We start from the raw sequence: 19,101 nt of genomic DNA, 5'->3' as shown, positions 1-19,101 counted from the left end.
CCCTCATCCATGGCTTTTGCCTTCTGTTGACTGACAGAGGCTGGGCCATGAGGGTGGGCAGAGGACCTGCCTGTCTGGGCCACAGTTGGTGCTATGCAGCTCTTTAGGGAGGTGGGGGCCTCCCTGGCTTATTCTGGCAGGGTTTAAGGGGGCTTAGAGGAGGAGGTGGGGTATGGGGCTGGTGCAGGATGGCATCAGCACAGCCCCAATTAGGCCTTTGCTGCCATAGATCCTGGTGGACTTGACTAACCCCGGCGGTCGACCAGCCCTGGCCTATGAGAGTGTGGTGGCCCAAGAGGGCAGCCCTATCCTGCGTGACCTGGTCCTCAGCCCTGACCGCCAGTACCTCTACGCCATGACGGAAAAGCAGGTGGGTACTATTGCCCCTGGAGCGGGTGGCAGGCCTGCCTGGGACCCAGTGTGGCCCACACTGCCTCCAGATTCTTCTGCACTAGGTTTGCAATGCCCACCTCCTCTCTGAATGACTTCATGTTCCCAGGAACAAGGGCTGGTTGCAGCACGCTCAGGGTGTGGGTGTCCTGAAGGGTGGGCGGTGTGCTCCCAGCCTGGGTCCTCAGCCGTGGCCTCATGGCTCTGGCAGGGACTGTGGGCAGCAGCCTCCAGAGGGAGACAGGCCTGTGACTGACCTGGCCCACCCTGCCAAGGCCCTGCCCTGCTTGGAGCCCTCCTCTGCCATCCTGCTTGACCTGGTGACCCCAAGTCTGCCATGAGGGTGGGCAGGTGGAGCAGGCAGTGTGTGTGTTGGGTGAGACCAGGCCTCGTCGCCCTTGGCTTGGTCTTGCTTCTCTTCTGCCCCTCCCACCTGTAGGGTTCTTCTACCTGTTGGGCACCTCGGGGCCGGGCAGACATGGTCAGGGTGCTTGGGGAAAAGTCTGCCTCGGTGCTCCGGAGTGGGGCTGATGAGCCCGTGACTCCTGGGGAAGCCTGGAGCCCAGTCAGGTGGCTGGTAACTCCGGCTGGAGCTGTGGGTGGCTCACCTGCACGCCCCCACTCCTGCCAGGTGACGCGGGTGCCTGTGGAGAGCTGCGTCCAGTATACATCATGTGAGCTGTGCTTGGGCTCGAGGGATCCCCACTGCGGCTGGTGTGTCCTGCATAGCATGTGAGTCTGGATGGCATGTGGGGGTGGCCCCAGGTGGCCTCGCTGTATGCTCAAGTGGTCACTGCTCCCCTCCCAGCCCTGCTGGGTCTCACCTGGGCAGGGTGCCCTGGCTTTGGCACTTCCTGTGTCCAGCCCAGCTCCTCAAATAAAGGAAGGTGCCGTGAAGCCGGGGGGCTTCCCCCAGTGTAGGCATCAGCCTGCTGGCAGGGGCAGGGGGTCTGGAGAGCTGCCCCTCCTCAGTGGGCTGGCGGGCGAGGGATGCGCCTCCGGCCTCCGGCAGCACCCAGCCCGCACGCTCTGTCTGCAGCTGCTCGAGGCAGGACGCCTGTGAGCGGGCCGACGAGCCCCAGCGCTTTGCCTCTGACCTGCTGCAGTGCGTGCAGCTGACCGTGCAGCCTCGCAACGTCTCGGTCACCATGTCCCAGGTGCCGGTGAGTGCAGAGGCTGGGCGTGGCGGGGGCGGTGGGCGGAGGCCAGGGGACCCAGTTCACCCATCCCTCCTGCCTCGGGACCCCAGCTTGTGCTGCAGGCCTGGAACGTGCCCGACCTCTCAGCTGGTGTCAACTGCTCCTTCGAGGACTTCACGGAGTCCGAGAGTGTCCTGGAGGATGGCCGCATCCACTGCCACTCGCCCTCTGCGCGGGATGTGGCGCCCATCACGCGGGGCCAGGGTGAGAGTGGCTGCGGGCTGGGGCCAGGTGTCCCACAGTGACTGGTGGTGACAGAGGGCTATGAGGGGGCAGCGTAGATTAGAGGAAGGGCCTGGGGTATGCAAGGGGCAGGCGTGCTCTTGGTGTTGGGGACTCAGAACCTTTGTCAAGGTCTTTCCCTGCTGGGGCTTGTCCTGCTTGAATTCCTGGTGACTCGGCACGCTGCTTCTGCAGGAGACCAGCGGGTGGTGAAACTCTACTTGAAGTCCAAGGAGACGGGCAAGAAGTTCGCGTCCGTTGACTTTGTGTTTTACAACTGCAGCGTCCACCAGTCGTGAGTGTCCCTGGCCCCGACACCCGCAGCCAGCGAGGCGGGCTTGGTGCCTTGGGGAGAGGCTTGCACGAGAGCCGCCTGCTGAGCGCAGGGGCCAGCAAGGGCAGGGCTGAGAGGGGCTGACGGGCGGGAGCTGCAGTGTGGGCGGCAGGCACAGCCAGCCAGTGGGAGTGAGGAGAGCCACGTCACATGGAATCTCACTGGCTACTGTGGTATGGGGGTGGCCTACCCTGGAGTGAGGCAGGGAGCTGGGGTGGGGGGTGCTGCTGCATGGTCCAGCAGGATCAGGAGCCAGACGGGGCCATGTCTGAACAGATAGGGGTCAGGCCACTTTGACTCAGCCAGCCCCTTCCTGGGGAGCAGGGAGAGGCTCTCCCTGGCATTGGTCCTGAATGCTTTCATCTGCCCAGCTCAGCTGTGAGCACAACACCCCCAGAGGGAAAACAGGAGAAGTTGAGGGCCTGCTGTATGCCCTACCATGGATTTGGGTCCCTGGGTCCACAGGGGAGCCCTTGGTCTAGTCCTGACCTGGACGGTACCTGGCCTGGAGGGTCCAGCATTGGGTAGCAGGAAGACCCTTCAAGGTGGTGAGGTTTAGCCTCGGAGTCTTGTTGACTGACTGTAGACTGATTTCCTCCTGGCTCCCCATGGGGCATCCACTGTGGGCCTGGGGGTCTTGATATTACTGGGGTATTATCAGCTGGGGTAAGATGGATAGGGTGGGGTTCCTCAAGAGAAACCAGAGGCAGTATCCTCCTGGGGAGCGTGGGTGCCCCCATCTAGCCAGACGACGGGATGTGAGCTGTGGGGCCTGCTTGCCAGAGGACCACAAGGACCCTGTCCAGGCCCTGGGGACATGTTGGAATGAATAGGACAAGCTGCTCCAGGTGGAGCCTGGTTCTGGTTGGGGAAGCAGATGTCTTTTCTGTCCTGCCCTGCAGGCCCTGCTCACCACCTAAATTTTAACTCCAAGTTAATTAAGATGAGATGAAATTTAAAAGGTACTTCCCTAGTTGGACTAGCAAGTTTCCTAGTGCTAGTTGTCAGGTGTGGCCTGGTGAGGCTGCCGGTCACCACAGTGGACTGGTGCTGCGCAGGGCTGTCAGATGATCGAGGGCCTGGAGGAAAAGCAGTGAAGGAGGGGTACCTGGTGGGCTGGTGGATGAGATTGGCTGTCAGAGGAGCAGGGAACAGCCAGTGCTAAGGCCCTAAGGTGGGCCTTGCAAATGACCACAGGAGGAGCAATAGGCAGGTGCCCACGTGGCTGGTGGGTGGAGGCGGAGGCACATGCTGTCTTGACCTCCCTGGCTGGCCCTCTCCCTGCAGCTGCCTGTCCTGTGTCAATGGCTCCTTCCCCTGTCACTGGTGCAAATACCGCCACGTGTGCACACACAATGCCGCCGACTGCGCCTTTCTGGAGGGCCGCGTCAATGTATCTGAGGTAAGGCCACCCGTGTTTCAGGGTCTTGGAGTACAACGAGTGTGCCTGGGCCCACCTGCATGAGGGGGATTCATGGGAGTCTGGAGCTGGGCAATGTCCTCCAGGGCTGTCTTCGCCTGTGGCTGTGGTTGCTGGTCACTGGATTTCCTTTGTGATCCTTAGGGGAAGCCTCAGACCAGTCTCTGACCTGGGCCTCTGCTGGGGAACTGCAGGCCAAAGAGCAGGAGGGGACGTGGAAGGGGCTGGTGTGCTAGCACAAGGCCTGGTGTGCAAGTCCATGTGGACGAGGGAACTCGGCAGATTGACTTGCAGGGCGGCTGGTCAGTTCCTGGAGTTATTGGAACTACCATGTGGTAATTGATGGTAATTAGCTAGTAATTATTTTTGGAACCTGGGCCAGGCGCTGGCTTTATTTATGATCAGTGGGCCTCTCGTCCTGGACCCAAGGATCCTAGTACTGGGGGTCCTGCCAGGCCAGGAGGGGTGGGCAGGGCTCCCTACATCCAGCCTGTGAGTGCAGAGCAGGACTTGAAGCCAGCGCCTTTCATTTACAGCGGACACCACGCCTGTCAGCTGGAGGGTCTGGGAGGCTGTGAATTCTTGCTTGATCTGCATAAGCAAAAGCATTCTAGATCAAGGGGAAAACTCCAACTGGAATCATAGAAATAGGTTCCGGGCTCTGCGCTCAGACTGGAGTCCCTCAAGGGCCGTGTCCTCTGGAGGAAGGGCCCGGCCACCCTGTGTGTTTGTGCTGCTTGTCCTCGAGTGCTCCCAGCTCACTCTCTGAGATCACTCAGGGACGCTCGTAGCTCCCTCCGAGTGGGCGCCCCTTTGTGCCTGGGATCCTGGTGATCAGCACAAGCCAGGGCTGCTGAGGGCACGGGAGGGGCAGACCTGCTGGGGAGGTGGCAGGAGGATCCCTGGGCTTGGGGGCTGACCTGGATGCCCCTTCAAATGGCCAGGGCAGTGCTGGTGTAGGTATGGGGCACCGTGCACACCGGCGACTGCTCTCCAGGGCTGCAGGCTGGATGCGACTGCAGATCCAGCCCTGAGTGTGGGGTGGCGGGTGGTGATGCTGAGGATGTGTCACCATCACCTGCCTCCCCCGTGGAGACGGTGTCCCTGCACACCCAGTGGTTAGTGGCCGGCTCACTGGGCCCAGAATCTGGGCACCCTCCTCAGACCCTGAAAACCTCCACAGAGCCGGTCCCAGGCCCCTGCCACCTTGGGAGCTTTTGCGGGGCCTGGGGATTACTGGCTGTTTTCAGCACCTCTATTTAAAGCCCAGCTCAGTGGTGTTCCCGGGGGGCAAAGGGAGGGGGGCCTGTCTCCTCTGCGCTGCCGCCCGCCGTGCTGCAAGGAAGCCGGGCCGTTGCATCAGTTATTGTTGCCGAAACGCTGGCCCCCGGGGCCTGGGCTGTTTTTCTGCCTGGCTCTGACTATTTTTATATGCTCCCTGGGCCCCCAGCTGAGAACTTGCAGCCCAGCGCCCTACTCTTGGCTGCTTCTATCTCAGGGGCCTTTTCAGCTGTGGGCCAGATGTGGCCCCTTCAGTAGCCTAAATGGTGGGCTGGGTGCTTGGGCCCAGAGGGAGGAGGGCCAGCCTCTGGGGACAGTGCGCGGCCATCGCCGCCGCCACTCGGTGCAGCTGGCTGTTTCTGAGGCCTCAGCCTGCCAGTGTGTAAAATGGGCTCACTGGTGCGCCTGGAGCTCCACGTGCAGGCTGCCATGGGCTGCACCCCCGGCTCAGCCAAAGCCTTGTCACCCTCAGGACTGCCCGCAGATCCTGCCCTCCACCCAGATCTATGTGCCGGTGGGCGTGGTGAAGCCCATCACCCTGGCTGCCCGGAACCTGCCACAGCCCCAGTCGGGCCAGCGTGGGTACGAGTGTCTCTTCCATGTCCCGGGGAGCCCGGCCCGCGTCACCGCCCTGCGCTTCAACAGCTCCAGCCTGCAGTGCCAGAACTCCTCGGTGAGCTGCTGGGCGGGTGAGGCTGTGGGGGTTTGGACTGGACTGGGCCATCATCCTTGCACCCTCAGGACCTGGTTCCTGTTTGCAGCACAAAGGACAGTGCATAGTCGGGTCTGTCCCGGGCTCCCCTGACCATGCCACGCCCCTTAGGGTGACAGGGTGGGATGTGCAGGTGCGGTCTTGAGAGAGGCACCCACATTTGGAGGGGGCACAGATATGGGTTTGGGAACTTAGAATTGGTGGGATGCACCTGCCTGCTTCGGCCAGGGTCGGGATGTGGGGAGGAGGCCTGAGTGAAGGCAGGCAGAAGCCTCGTGCCGTCACCACCCCTGCCCGGGTTCACACTGGCAGACAGGTGTGCCAAGAGGAAGCCGCTCTTGGAGCCGCTCCCCGCTCGCCAGTGATGGCTAGCAGGTCTTGGTTTCCCCATCAGGAAGAGTGGAGTCGGGAGAGCGTAAATTTATTTCCTGGACCTGGTCCAGGCGGTGATGGGTGGGGGAGGTGCTTCTGGGCTGTCTGCGTGGACTTGCCCTCCCCGTCTCTAGAATCCCAGGGGAAAGGCCTTGAGGTCAGAGGTCTGGCTCCTTGTTGAGGGTGGCAGCCCCTCGCTGACCACTTGTTTGTTCTCAAAGGTGCCAGTGGGAGTGGTGAAGCCCATGGGGCCGTGATGGGGGTCACAGTTGACTCCGGGGAGTAGGTTGGCCGCTCTGCCATGCCAGGCCTGACGTTCCCTGCGCCTTCCTGCCCACCTGATCCGTTCCATTTTCTCTCCGTTTTTATCACCAACTTTTGTGGGCTGCCCCGCCACCTGCTTCTCTGGCTTTTCCCCTGCCTGCCTCTGCCTCCTCGCTGTCCACGTGTCTCCCATCCCCATCCCCAGCCTGTCGCCTCTGTCTCTGCATCCCTGCCCCTCCGAGCCTCCCCTCTCACCAGGCCCACATTTATCATCCCTATAGCCGTGTTTAGAGGGAAAAAGGGAGTGTCAGGGAATGTGATAGGATCCAATTAAATTCCTGCAGATAAAATAATGATGAATTGCTCAGGGGACTGAATGGAGGTCCTGGGTTGCGGAAAGTGGGACATTGCTGCGAACGTTGGCCCTGGGCTCCCAGGGGAGGGCCGCTCAGGAGCCTGCTCAGCCTGGGAGGTGAGGGGCAGAGCCTCACTCACCGTGCTTCCCGGGAGCCCCTGCACTGAACACGGGACACACGCCTCACACCTCAGGGCAGAGGAGGAGACCCAGGGTCACTGAGCACCCGATGTGCATCCAAGGGGCCCAGCGGGGAAGTCCCAGTTTCCTGGCAATGCTGACCACAGGGTCGAGAGGGGAGGCCACCCCGGAGAGTGTCCCTTGCGTGGCTGCTGGCCAAGGAGGCTGGCTGGGGGCAGTTTGTGGCTGCCAGGAAGGAGGCTGGTGTGCTAGGTGGCAGCAGGGCGTGCAGCAGAGGCTCAGCCTCCTGTGCTCACTGTGGACAGCTGGTTCTGTGGGGCGTCCAGCTCCCAATTGGAAATGCCAGTTGCTCCAGATTTAAGTTCCTAGACCCTGCCTGCCAGGCCCACCCCAAGTGGCCCGCCCAAAGGTGTGGCTGGGAGGGACCCACAGGCCTTCACCCCACGCCACTGCCCATGGCAGTGGCCTGTGATTGTGCCACACGGCTGACCACTGTGTCTGCTCCCACAGTACTCCTATGAGGGCAACGACATTAGCGACCTGCCCGTGAACCTGTCCGTGGTGTGGAATGGCAACTTCGTCATTGACAACCCCCAGAACATCCAGGGTGAGCTGGACGGGGTGGCCCTGGGGGGTGGGGCGGGGGTGGGCGGAGCTGACCGTGTTCCTCCCGCAGCCCACCTCTACAAGTGCCCAGCCCTACGGGAGAGCTGCGGCCTCTGCCTCAAGGCCGACCCTCGCTTCGAGTGCGGCTGGTGCGTGGCCGAGCGCCGCTGCTCCCTGCGCCCTCACTGCCCTGCCGACTCTCCCGCTGCCTGGATGCACGCCCGCCATGGCAGCAGCCGCTGTGCTGACCCCAAGATCCTTAAGGTAGGCAGGACTCCTGGGCCACAGGGAGGGGCTCGCTGCACTCCCAGCACAGAATGGCCCTTGCTGGGGGCCGGTGCCCATGTCGCAGCCTCCGCCTCCCCACAGCTGTCCCCGGAGACGGGCCCGCGGCAAGGAGGCACTCGGCTCACCATCACGGGCGAGAACCTGGGCCTGCGCTTCGAGGACGTGCGTCTGGGCGTGCGTGTGGGCAAGGTGCTGTGCAGCCCTGTGGAGAGCGAGTACATCAGCGCCGAGCAGTGAGTGTGGTCCGGGCGGAGTGGACGGGTGGCCCTGCGCTGGCCCCACACAGCCCTGAAACCCGCCTGGTGTCCCACAGGATCGTCTGTGAGATCGGGGACGCCAGCTCGGTGCGGGCGCACGACGCCCTGGTGGAAGTGTGCGTGAGGGACTGCTCCCCCCACTACCGGGCCCTGTCGCCCAAGCGCTTCACCTTCGTGGTAAGCCCCCTCCCACCCAGCCCGTCGCCTGTCCTCTCCAGGTGGCCGAGGGGGTCTGTGGGGCCTCATCTGCCCAGGGCCCGGCCCGGCCCAAAGGCCACCCCGTCGTGGGCTCGGCGGTGTCCTCCCTCCTTGGCCTGCCTCGCATCTTTCCCCTCCCTCCGCAGCTCTGTGACCCGACGTCAGCTCCCCAGGCCCCGGTGGCCTGTGCGCGACCCAGGGGCATGGGTGGGTCTCAGCTGGAGAGGCAGGCAGGCTGCTGGCCAGAGCGGCAGGCCTTCCCCGGGTCCAGCACAGCCTTCTTCCGTAGACGCCAACCTTCTACCGTGTGAGCCCTGCCCGCGGACCTCTGTCCGGGGGCACCTGGATTGGCATCGAGGGCAGCCACCTGAATGCAGGCAGTGACGTGGCTGTGTCTGTCGGCGGCCGGCCCTGCTCCTTCTCCTGGTACGGGGAGCAGACGGGAGGTGGGGGGCCAGGGGCACAGCCCGCCTTCCCCTGGTGTTGGTTGGTTCAGATGGCTGCGTGCCCCCCTCCTGTTGCCTGGGAAACGGGGGTGTGGATAACCTGGTTGGGGTGATCACTATGGAAACCTCCAGGCGGACAGGGTTACCATGGAGACGGGCTACCTCCAGAGTGGGAAGGGCAAGGCCCCGGTGGGTAGGTGGGGCCTGACCTGAGAGGCGGGCACCGTGGCCCTGTCCTGGAGGGCGGGGGAGGGAATCCCTTGGGAACATAAGAAGTATTTAAAAAAAATTTTTAAGAAAGAAAAAAGAAATCTTAACAAAAGCCCCAAGGCTTGAAGTGGATAATTTTAGATTAGGGATGATAATGGAGCGGCCCTTTAAATATTTTCCTGCGGTAATTACCCGTTATCAGACTAATTATTGGTGTTTGCAGCCTTGCCGTGCAGAGCGGGTCTGGCGGCTGTGGGGCCTCCCAACTGTGGTTAAGGAGCTGAGGGGACAGGGCCCCAGGTGCAAGCAGTGACTGGCTGGCTGCCCCTGTGCCCCCCCATCCTGCCCCCTCCTTGCTGCCCCTGCGCCCCCCATCTTGCCCCTCCTTGTTATCCCAGTGCCCCCCATTCTGCCCCCTCCTTGCTATCCAGTGACCCCCATCCTGCCCTCTCTTTGCTGCCCCCGTCCCCCTGATCCTGCCCCCTCCTTGCTGCCCCCGTCCCCCCATCCTGCCCCCTGCTTGCTGCCCCCATCCCCCCACTCCTGGCCCCCTCCTGCTGTCCCAGTGCCCCCCATCCTGGCCCCCTCCTTGCTAGCTCATGGTCCGGGTCTGGGGCACCTTCCACATAGCAAGCTGAAGCCATGGGTGAGAAGGTTGGGGGCTCATGGGCTTCATCCCACTGCCATTTTGAGGCAGGTAGAACTGTGTTCCCCTTCCTACCTGTTTGAGGTGCCCACCTGGACTGAGCTCGTGCAAGTCAGGGTGCTGGCAGGTCTGCTCACTGATGTGGTAGGGGAGGCAGAAGCTATCGGGGTGACTTGGGGAGTAAGTGCAGCAGGGGAGGTGGCTGGCAGGTCAGGCAGAGCCTCAAGTGCCAAGCAGGCCAGTGCAGAGGGGCCAGGCCGGGGCTGGGACGAAGGGTAGGCACAGACCTGCGCCTGGCCCCTGAGGGGGAACGGGTAAAGTGAGGTGCCAGCCGTCCTGTCGTGGGCCCCATTTTGCAGGGGGTAAGGCCCAGGGAGAGCCAGTGACTTGCCACCACCTCTTGTGATGCTTACTGGGGTCACCTAGAAGGTAAACTTGAGCGCTTGTACCCTCACTGTCCCACCCGGCCCCTCCAGGAGGAATTCCCGGGAGATCCGGTGCCTAACACCCCCTGGGCAGAGCCCGGGCAGTGCCCCCATCGTCATCAACATCAACCGTGCCCAGCTCACCAACCCTGAGGTGAAGTACAACTACACCGAGGACCCCACCATCCTGAAGATTGACCCCGAATGGAGCATCAACAGGTGGGGCCACCCCTGGCCTACCCGGAGCCCCAAGTTCCCCTCTGTCCCACGCTGTGCCGAGTGTGGCATATTCACACAGCTGTGCACTCTGCTCCTCTGTGCCATCCTGCCACCCAGTCTTCCGCTGCAGCCCTCACCTGCCAGCCGTCCCAGGGGCAGGGGTGTGGCTGAGGTGCCAGTTGTGGGTCTGACCCAACCTGTTCTGCTGCGGCAGAGCTTTGTCCATGACCCCCATCTCCTCATCTTCTAGCGGAGGCACCCTCCTGACGGTCACGGGCACCAACCTGGCCACGGTCCGAGAGCCCCGCATCCGGGCCAAGTACGGAGGCGTCGAGAGGGAGAATGTGAGTCCTCGTTGGCCCGTCCCTCACAGCTCTGTCTGCTGCAGCTGTCTTAGAGCCCTCGGGAAGGTCGCCCGCCCGTCTGGCGGTGGGGGTCCGTGTGCAGACCCAGTGCCGGGCCACCCCACCTGCCCCAGGGCCCTGCTGGGTCCTGGGCCTGGGCTCTGTGGGGAGCACCGACCCTGTGGCCCATGTCTGTATCCCCAGAGTTGCCTGGTGTACAACGATACCACCATGGTGTGCCAGGCCCCATCTGTGGACAACCCTGCGCGCACCCCGCCCGAGCTGGGGGAGAGGCCAGATGAGCTGGGCTTTGTCATGGACGATGTGCGCGCCCTCCTGGTGCTCAACGCCTCCACCTTCGTCTACTACCCGGACCCCGTGCTGGAGCCGCTTAGCCCCACCGGCCTCCTGGAGCTGAAGCCCAGCTCCCCGCTCATTCTCAAGGTGGGGGAAGTCCTCCCAAGGTGGGCACGTATGTGGGTGGGCAGGGGTGGCAGGGCTCTCTGACTTACCCCAACCCCCACAGGGCCGGAACCTCTTGCCACCTGCACCCGGCAACTCTCGGCTCAACTACACGGTGCTCATCGGCTCCACACCCTGTGCCCTCACGGTGTCGGAGACGCAGCTGCTCTGCGAGTCACCCAACCTCACGGGGCAGCACAAGGTCACGGTGAGTCCTGGGCCTGATGATTCGCAGGCCAGCCCAGGCTCTCATCACCTAGGCCCCTGCCACCTTTGACCTGCAGACCCTGCCTCATCCCGGACTACCCCGGCCGTGGGTCCACAGCCCAGATGGCCTCCAAGTCAGAGAGCCCAGCCCCCATGCAACCCTGAGCCTCGCCCAACGCTGGAGTCCTGTGGCGGGCCCGGCCCCTGCCCCGAACCCGTCTCCTGATCCCTGCTGATCACTCTGGGGCAGGGACAGGTGCTGTGGGGTCTTGGGGATTACAGGCCAGGGGTCTCCAGCGCTCCAAGTGGGTGTGGCGTCCCCTGAGCGTCCTGTCCCCCACCCACAGGTGCGGGCGGGTGGCTTCGAGTTCTCGCCAGGGATGCTGCAGGTGTACTCGGACAGCCTGCTGACCTTGCCAGCCATCGTGGGCATCGGTGGGGGTGGAGGCCTCCTGCTGCTGGTCATCGTGGCCGTGCTCATCGCCTACAAGCGCAAGTCCCGGGACGCGGACCGCACGCTTAAGCGGCTGCAGCTGCAGATGGACAACCTGGAGTCCCGCGTGGCCCTCGAGTGCAAGGAAGGTCTGTTTGGCTGCAGGGAGGGGGGCTCAGGGATGATGAGGTGCAAGGGTCCCTGTGGCTGGCCCTGTCCCACCTGCCGCCACCACTTAGTCCAGAATGTTCCCGATGGCCTTGACATGCTTGGGCTGTGAGCGGGACCCAGGCAGGGACCTGGATGGGCCCTGGGACACAAGGGTGGAGTGTCATCTGCGGTGGCCTTAGGGCTGTGTGGAGCCCACAGAGCAGGGAGAGCACACGCGGGCAGGTGCAGGGGTGGTGGGTGTGGCCGAGGAGGGCCCTTCTCCAGCGCCGCAGCACACAGATCTCAGCCTGCGCCAGCCTTGGTTCTCCAACCCTGTCTCGGGGGGGTCAGGCTATAGCCCGTGCCTCTGAGGCAGGCGGCTCACGTCTTCTGTGACCCTGGGTGGGAGTGTGGGAATCAGCTTAGTCCCGCGTGTGCCAGCCCGTGGATGCGGCCCCCAGGGGCTCTGTTCCATGGTCCAGGTGCTCTCGCCCTGTGGTGGCAAGGTGGAAGTTCAGCTTCCCTGATGAGCTCACTTTGGGCCAGACCCGGAGGCCCAGGGTGGAGGCCTGGACTGCACTTGAGCCCTTGAGGTGTGAGTGGGCCAGCTCCTGTGTGTGTGGTGGGTGCAGTGGGCGGGACAGCAGCCTTAGCCTTGAGGGGGAAGTAAGCATCCAGATTCTGAGTGTAAGATGAGCCCACAGAGCTGGGGCCGCACCCGCCACGCATGACCCTGGCTCGCTGTGCTGCTCCGGGCACCCCGTCTGAGGTCCGGGGCCTCACCAGGGTGAACAGAGCAGCACTGCACAGCAGTGGTTTGGTGTACCTGTTAGGTACCAGCCCTAACCCGGAGCGCACCGTGGATACTAACAGACGGCTGGGAGGCAGCTGCCAGGGTACTCCTGATTTGGGGATATGGAAATAGAAGTGCTGGCTGGGATTTGAAGCCCAGTGGGTATCTACTGCCTGGCAGCTTCCTGCCTGCAGTGGCCCATGTTAACCCCACTAGGCCTAGGGTCTTTGTTTTCTCGGGACCCTGACCATCTTAGAAGTGAAAGTCCTGTATCCCAGGTGCCTCCTCTGCCAGGCACACCCATGAACCCAGTGGGTAATCCTGGTGGGGCTGGGGGCGGGGAGGCAGATAGCCTGGGCAGGGCCAGAGGGGGGACCTCTGCAGGCTGGGCCTCCCACAGGAGATGACTGTCCACTGAGGCCAGTGTGCATATTGCCTTTATCTGCCAGAGAACATGGGGACACGGTGGCTGGCGGGCTTTCCAGGGCTGGCCAGGTGGAGATAACCAGACGCCTGGCAGCAGTGCCCAGAAGATGAAGGCCCTGACTTTTAATTACAATTGCCAGTCAGACCCAGAACCCGCCCAGTGTTCCTCTGGCTCCTGATCAGATAGCACATCCCTCTGGCTGCTGCCGGGCAATGCCCCACAGCTCCAGAATATTCAATCAGTGCCTACTCTTACCCTGCCTGCCTTTGTTTCTGGAAGAGGCAGTCACTGGAACATGGCAGATGATGTAAAAGGTTCCACTGACCTGAGCTATGCATGGGGTGGTGGGGACAGGGCAGGCTGGAGGAGAACTGCCCATCACCTCCCACCTCTGGCCACACCCTTTTCCTTCCCTTCCAGTCCCAGGTGGCTGAGCCAGGGCCACCAAGGCAGGCAGTGTGCACCCTAGGTGGCAAAAGGAGCTGGCACCCATAGTTACTTTGTCCCCAAATATTAATGTGAGGTCCAGGAGATCCCTGTCAGCCTGGTCTTGGTCCGAGTCCCAGTCCTTAGCCTGCTCTTGTCCTGGTTAATCTTGCAAGGACCCACTGAGACAAGGTTCTTATCCCCATGTTAGTTCTGGCGAAACCAAGTACAGGCAGACAGAGTTGGTTTTTTTTTAAGGTGATCCAGCCAGCAAGTGGCAGAGCAGGGTTTGAGCCTGGCCCAAGTGTGGGAGGGCATGGGTACCAGCGAGAGGCTGCACTGACCCCACCTTTGGCCACAGCCTTTGCAGAGCTACAGACAGACATCCATGAACTGACCAATGATCTGGACGGTGCTGGCATCCCCTTCCTTGATTACCGAACATATGCCATGCGGGTGCTCTTCCCCGGGATTGAGGATCACCCGGTGCTCAAGGAGATGGAGGTGGGCTGCTATCTGGGGCCTCTACCCGTGGGGCTCCTTGTGTGCTGGTGGGCAACCAGAAGGTCCTGGGGGGACTCCCAAGTCTGCAGGCTCAGGACTCAGCTGAGTGGGGAGGGGCTATGGGAGGCATAGCTCTTGGCAGCGGCAGGGCAGAGGGCCTGGAGGGGATTTGGGCTGGGGGCCCGGCCTCACCCAGTCGTTTACATACATTTCCCTGGGCTCAATAGTCCATTGATTGCCATCTGCCACCCACCAGTCATAGTCCTGAACTTCCCTGGGCAGGTGGCTACGCTGTGCATGCTGGGTCGTGGGGGTACCCAGCTGGAGTTTGCGTGGCTGTTTGGGGTGGGAGCATGTAGCTGATGCAGCATGGAGACTCTGGCTTTGGCTGTGTAGATGTCGGCAGCACCCAGGCTGTTGGCACAGCTATGCTGGGGGAAATGGGCTGCCCCCAAGTTTTCAAGGCCCCTCAGTGCCAGGCCAGGAGCCCAGTCCCCAGCTGAGAACAGCCAAGGTCTCCGTAAAGTTGGATTTGACGTGCTCTCCAGCCTGGGGCATCACTGCCCTGCAAGCCTCGGATGTTAGGGAGCTCACTCCCCCGTGGGCACCAGGGGTATGACATTCCCTCTCGAACTAGACCTAGCGGGTCTTCCTGTTGCTCTGGCTTGGGCCCAGAGCATTGCCTAGGATTGGTGCCAAGTCTGGGTCTCCCTGTTTCCCCCTGTTGGGTCTCTTTCCTGGTGTTGCCATCTGTTCTGACTGCTCTCCTAGCTCTGGCTGTGTGTTTTACCAGAGGCTTGTCACTTGGCTACTGGGCTGAGGGCCAGGTGTCTCTGGCAGTCTCTGCCACAGCCAGGTCAGAAACCTCCTGCCCTCACAAGCCTTGATGTGGGTGAGAACAGGGCACTGGAGCCAGCTGTGCCTGCATTCCACTCCCATGGTGTTTGGCCCTGAACAAGCCTCTTTCCCTCTCTGGACTTCAGTGTCTTCCCCCGTAAAATGGGGAGGTGCTCTCTGCATTGCTCGTTGTGGTGAGGGTAGAGTGAGACATTGGGGCTGCCCAGGTGAGGGCATTGAGACAGGCTGTTTCTGAGCTACTTGGACCAGACCGTGGGGACCACCAGTCTCGGGGTTTGGCCACAGGAGGGTAGCAAGAACAGGCCCTCGTTCTGTGCACCTACCAAGTCCCTGTTCTCTACCTGTGGGGGGCTTGTCAGGCCGCTACCAGGCCACATCCATTCAGCTGAGGATATTTGAGTCCTGGGGATCTGTCCAGGTAACATGTCACCCATTTCTCCCAAACCTGCCCTCTGGCATTACCTGCCCGAGTACACCAGGTCCGGACAGCGTCTCAGCTAGAAGGCCTGCCCCCCCACCTCATCTTTTTGGGATGGATGGTCTGAGCAGACTCGTGTTCCCCACCAGGTGCAGGCCAATGTGGAGAAATCGCTGACACTGTTCGGGCAGCTGCTGACCAAGAAGCACTTCCTGCTGACCTTCATCCGTACTCTGGAGGCCCAGCGCAGCTTCTCCATGCGCGACCGTGGGAACGTGGCCTCGCTCATCATGACGGCCCTGCAGGGTGAGATGGAGTATGCCACGGGCGTGCTCAAGCAGCTGCTGTCTGACCTCATTGAGAAGAACCTGGAGAGCAAGAACCACCCCAAACTGCTGCTGCGAAGGTGAGCCTGCTGCTGTAGGCGGCCTGCGTCTCCCAGCTGCAGAGTAGAGGCCCTGCTGACTGCCAAGCCCAGAGGTGCTGCTGTTATGCAGTGGGGTACGCCCCGGCTTCCTCAGCACTGGAGACTGGTAGTGGGGACCCACTCTGGGCTCAGGAACCCCACTCTGAGGCATACTTCATCTGGGCCCATGGATGCCAGGCCCACATTGTCTCACTCAGAAGCCTGCCCTGGAGCCCATGAAAATCGCTAGTTGACTGACGCCCCTGAGGCCTGATGTTGCATGGCGCAGGAGGTGGGCATGGTGGGGCACTGGTGATGGGAGCTGTGATACCTTTGCCTGTGTCATGTCCCCAGGACGGAGTCAGTGGCAGAGAAGATGCTGACCAATTGGTTCACCTTCCTTTTGTACAAGTTCCTCAAGGTAGGTGGCAGCGGGAGAGACACTGTCTGGAGGGTGTTGGGGGCAGGTGAACAGGTGTGAGGGAGATGCTGCACCTTGAGCAAAGTGTCGTGGTCACCTTTGCAGTCCAAACGTGGATACCTGTCACACCCTTTTGGACCCCTGTGTAATGTTCTACAGTGTGGGTGCTGCACGGTGGTCTGTCGCCCTGCTGATGGGTGTCAGGAGACCTCTTTGCCATCAGTGTTGCAGCCAACATTCTGATCTGTTTTTGTTACCTTTGTTGCTGCATTAACACTGAGTGGACTTCCAAGGCCGTCGCAGGTGATTCGGCGCGCTCACTTTTAATATGCTGCCGAGTTGTCCTGTAACAGAGGTTGCACTGCTTTGGTGATTGAGGCTCTGGCTTCCTCAGGCCTTGGGTAGCTCTTGCTTTATCAGTCTTTTTCATCTTTGCCAACTTGGCAACTTGATAGCTTATTGCTTTAGTTGGTATTTCTTTAACAAGTTGAACATCTTTTTATGTGTTTGATTGGCCTCTTATTTTTTTGGTGAATTGTATATTTCTATCCTTTGCCAATTTTTATAGGAGGTTTGTTTTTTTTTTTAACATATACTCTTTCCATCTTTTTGATTCCAGCGTTATGCTGAGAAGTGGCGTGAGGTAGGGACCTCGCTAGACGATTGTCCCCCCAAAGGGAAAAGCACCACCCCTCACATTATTTATCAAACAACTTGGATATCTTTTTACTTGAGAAGAGGATCTTTTAATTTTGCAGTTTCAACATATTACCTATTTACATAAAACATTTACCAGGCAGTTTCTGCACATTAGCCGCTGAGGCTGGGAAGCATCTGAGGTCATCCTTTCCCCCTTGCTATGCATTCCAGTGAGGACCGGGAAGGGAAAGATTGGGCGAGTTCCCAGTCTGGCCCTTCCAGTCCCTTGTCTCGGCTTCCCACCATCTGAGTAGGTCTCATAGGAGCAAGTGGGAGTCTGCTGGCAGAGCCAGCGCCAATACCTCTCTTGGTCTGAACCACCTTTGAGGACATTTTAGCTTCCAAAGGCGGAGTGTACAGGTAGTTGTATCTGACTTCAAATCCTGGCTTCTGGTTGTTTGCTCTGTAATCTTGAGCCAATAACCTTACACCTTTGACCTTCAGAGACACTCCTTTCTCTTCTCTGAAGTGCACCCCAGGTACCTGGGGCAGGCATGCGCTTTGTCCTCCAGCCTCTCTCCGCAGAGGGCGTTCGCCGAAAGAGAGGCAGCTATTAATGGCTCTGCATCCCCATCCACACCCCCTTCTCTCCTCCTTCCTGGCTGACTTAATGAAGCCAAGTTTGCAAATGAAACATAATTCCAAAGACAGGCGTGTTGTTGGAGGGCCTTGGGATGATCTATGCTGCGGCCGCTCCTTAGCAGCTGTCTCTTTAATTACCGCAGACACTAACAAGGAGCCAGAAGCATCTGCTGGGGCCGAGCTGCTGTTTTTGTGTCAGGGGCCGGGTGGGAGCCGGGCGGAGGCGGGTGGCCAGCCTGCCGTTCGCTTGGGGCACACTCCCCCCGAACAGCCTCAGGCAGCCCAGACGAGGCTCCGGCTGGACCCACTGGTTCTGGGGTGCAAGCCCAACCACACAGCCGGCGGCTCTCAGAGCTGGCAGGCCAGACGAGCTCTGGGTGCTGTTTGTTCTTCACTTCGCTCTATGACATGAGCCTTCCCTTCCATGGCTCTTTCTGTCCCACCCCTGGCACTCGGCGCTGGGCAGTGTCTTGCAGCCTCTGGCATGCACAGGACCCATGCCGGGCGTGGGGATGTGCTGTGCGGGAGCCGGGTGTGCTGTGGCCTCGGGTAGCTTCCACTCCAGGAGGAGACGCAACAACGTGATCACGACTCTCAGGGGCCACACGTGCCCAGGAGGGCAGCAGGGCCTGTGGCGTTGGCCCGTGGTCAGGGAGAGCCTTCTGAGGAGACGCATTGATTTGAGTCTGGGAGGGACCTTGAAGACCTGAGGGAGATATGTGGTTGGAGGGACAGCCAGCACCGCGAGCCTGGGGTGGCAGGAGGAGCAGGAAGTGGCCTTTGTGGCTATGGTGTGGGGAGGTAACTGGAGGGTGAGTAGTGACTGGCAGAGGCAGAGCAGGCCCTCACTGCGTGCCCAGATGACTGCCCCGGCTAGCCCCCTGAGCCCGACTGGCACTGGGTTGTGGGCCCTGTGCCTCTTGCTACTCCCTCGGGTGCATGTGCTGCACCCTTGATCGGATCTGCTAAAGGCTCGACCGCAGGGGATGGTCCCAGCCAGGGGGCCCAGTACTCAACAGGTCAGGCCACGCTTGTGTGTGGGTTGTGGGCTCATCCTGAGCCAGCGCCAGTGAGTGGGGTGTTGGGGCATCAGCAGGGTGGAGTGACCGGCCTTGGTCTTCCTTGGTGCAAACCCCACATGGTCTCTGATATGCTCGCCGCCCTCCTGTTCCGGCCGCATTCAGCATCTCCACGTGCATGTTCACGGGACGGCAGGTCTGTCGTTGAACTTTCTCTCTGGCGTAGGTCTTGTTTGGACTTTGGCGCCAGGGTTCAACCTCCCTTCTGTGAATAGCTGGAGAGCGTCGCTCGTGTGCGGGAATGGTGTAGACTCTCTGGGAAGGGGGCGGGGGCGCGGGAGCCCATCCGACCCTGCCCTCCCGTCTGCAGGAGTGCGCGGGGGAGCCGCTCTTCATGCTGTACTGCGCCATCAAGCAGCAGATGGAGAAGGGCCCCATCGACGCCATCACGGGAGAGGCTCGCTACTCGCTGAGCGAGGACAAGCTCATCCGGCAGCAGATCGACTACAAGACGCTGGTGAGCGCGGGTGCCCGGCCCCTCTTGCCCCGCCCCTTGGGGCTCCCTGGCGCCCACCCGGGAGAGGTAGGGACTGATAGTACCACCCCTCCTTTCTGCAGACTCTGAACTGCGTGAACCCTGAGAACGAGAACGCACCGGAGGTGCCAGTGAAGGGACTGAACTGCGACACGGTGACGCAGGTCAAGGAGAAGCTGCTGGACGCTGTGTACAAGGGCGTGCCCTACTCCCAGCGACCCAAGGCTGGGGACATGGACCTGGGTGAGCTGACTGGCAGTCTGGTCACGCTGGGGCTTCTGAGTGGTGGCCAGTGTGTGCCAAGGCCCGAGGCAGAGGGGCGGCACCAGGGCACCTGTCTGGGGGAAAGTCTAGGCAGGGCTTCCCATTCCAGACCAGGCACTGGGTGCTGATCTGGAGAGTATTAGGATCCACAGGGAGTAGGAGAGATTA

General features: G+C 61.3%; 1 protein-coding gene across 1 annotated transcript in view; it reads left to right on the top strand.

Annotated features, from left to right (window-relative positions):
• The window catches only part of PLXNA1 (plexin A1), a 43,996-nt gene that overhangs the window by 16,596 nt on the left and 8,299 nt on the right, over positions 1 to 19,101 (top strand). The window contains exons 4-25 of the mRNA XM_054688046.1: positions 230 to 370; positions 1,022 to 1,122; positions 1,430 to 1,553; positions 1,640 to 1,793; positions 2,007 to 2,106; positions 3,433 to 3,547; positions 5,319 to 5,519; positions 7,201 to 7,297; positions 7,367 to 7,560; positions 7,666 to 7,817; positions 7,898 to 8,018; positions 8,329 to 8,465; positions 9,818 to 9,985; positions 10,236 to 10,329; positions 10,534 to 10,773; positions 10,856 to 10,999; positions 11,346 to 11,580; positions 13,589 to 13,731; positions 15,157 to 15,413; positions 15,768 to 15,834; positions 18,505 to 18,651; positions 18,753 to 18,912. Of these exons, the coding sequence (XP_054544021.1) occupies positions 230 to 370; positions 1,022 to 1,122; positions 1,430 to 1,553; positions 1,640 to 1,793; positions 2,007 to 2,106; positions 3,433 to 3,547; positions 5,319 to 5,519; positions 7,201 to 7,297; positions 7,367 to 7,560; positions 7,666 to 7,817; positions 7,898 to 8,018; positions 8,329 to 8,465; positions 9,818 to 9,985; positions 10,236 to 10,329; positions 10,534 to 10,773; positions 10,856 to 10,999; positions 11,346 to 11,580; positions 13,589 to 13,731; positions 15,157 to 15,413; positions 15,768 to 15,834; positions 18,505 to 18,651; positions 18,753 to 18,912 (3,292 nt within the window). The remainder of the gene's footprint in view (positions 1 to 229; positions 371 to 1,021; positions 1,123 to 1,429; positions 1,554 to 1,639; positions 1,794 to 2,006; positions 2,107 to 3,432; positions 3,548 to 5,318; positions 5,520 to 7,200; positions 7,298 to 7,366; positions 7,561 to 7,665; positions 7,818 to 7,897; positions 8,019 to 8,328; positions 8,466 to 9,817; positions 9,986 to 10,235; positions 10,330 to 10,533; positions 10,774 to 10,855; positions 11,000 to 11,345; positions 11,581 to 13,588; positions 13,732 to 15,156; positions 15,414 to 15,767; positions 15,835 to 18,504; positions 18,652 to 18,752; positions 18,913 to 19,101) is intronic.

Source organism: Talpa occidentalis, unplaced genomic scaffold, assembly GCF_014898055.3.
Source record: "Talpa occidentalis isolate TD23 unplaced genomic scaffold, MPIMG_talOcc4v2.1 talOcc4.10, whole genome shotgun sequence".
Lineage (NCBI taxonomy): Eukaryota > Metazoa > Chordata > Mammalia > Eulipotyphla > Talpidae > Talpa > Talpa occidentalis.
Note: the sequence above shows the minus strand (reverse complement) of the source record. Positions and strands in the feature narration are given on the sequence as shown.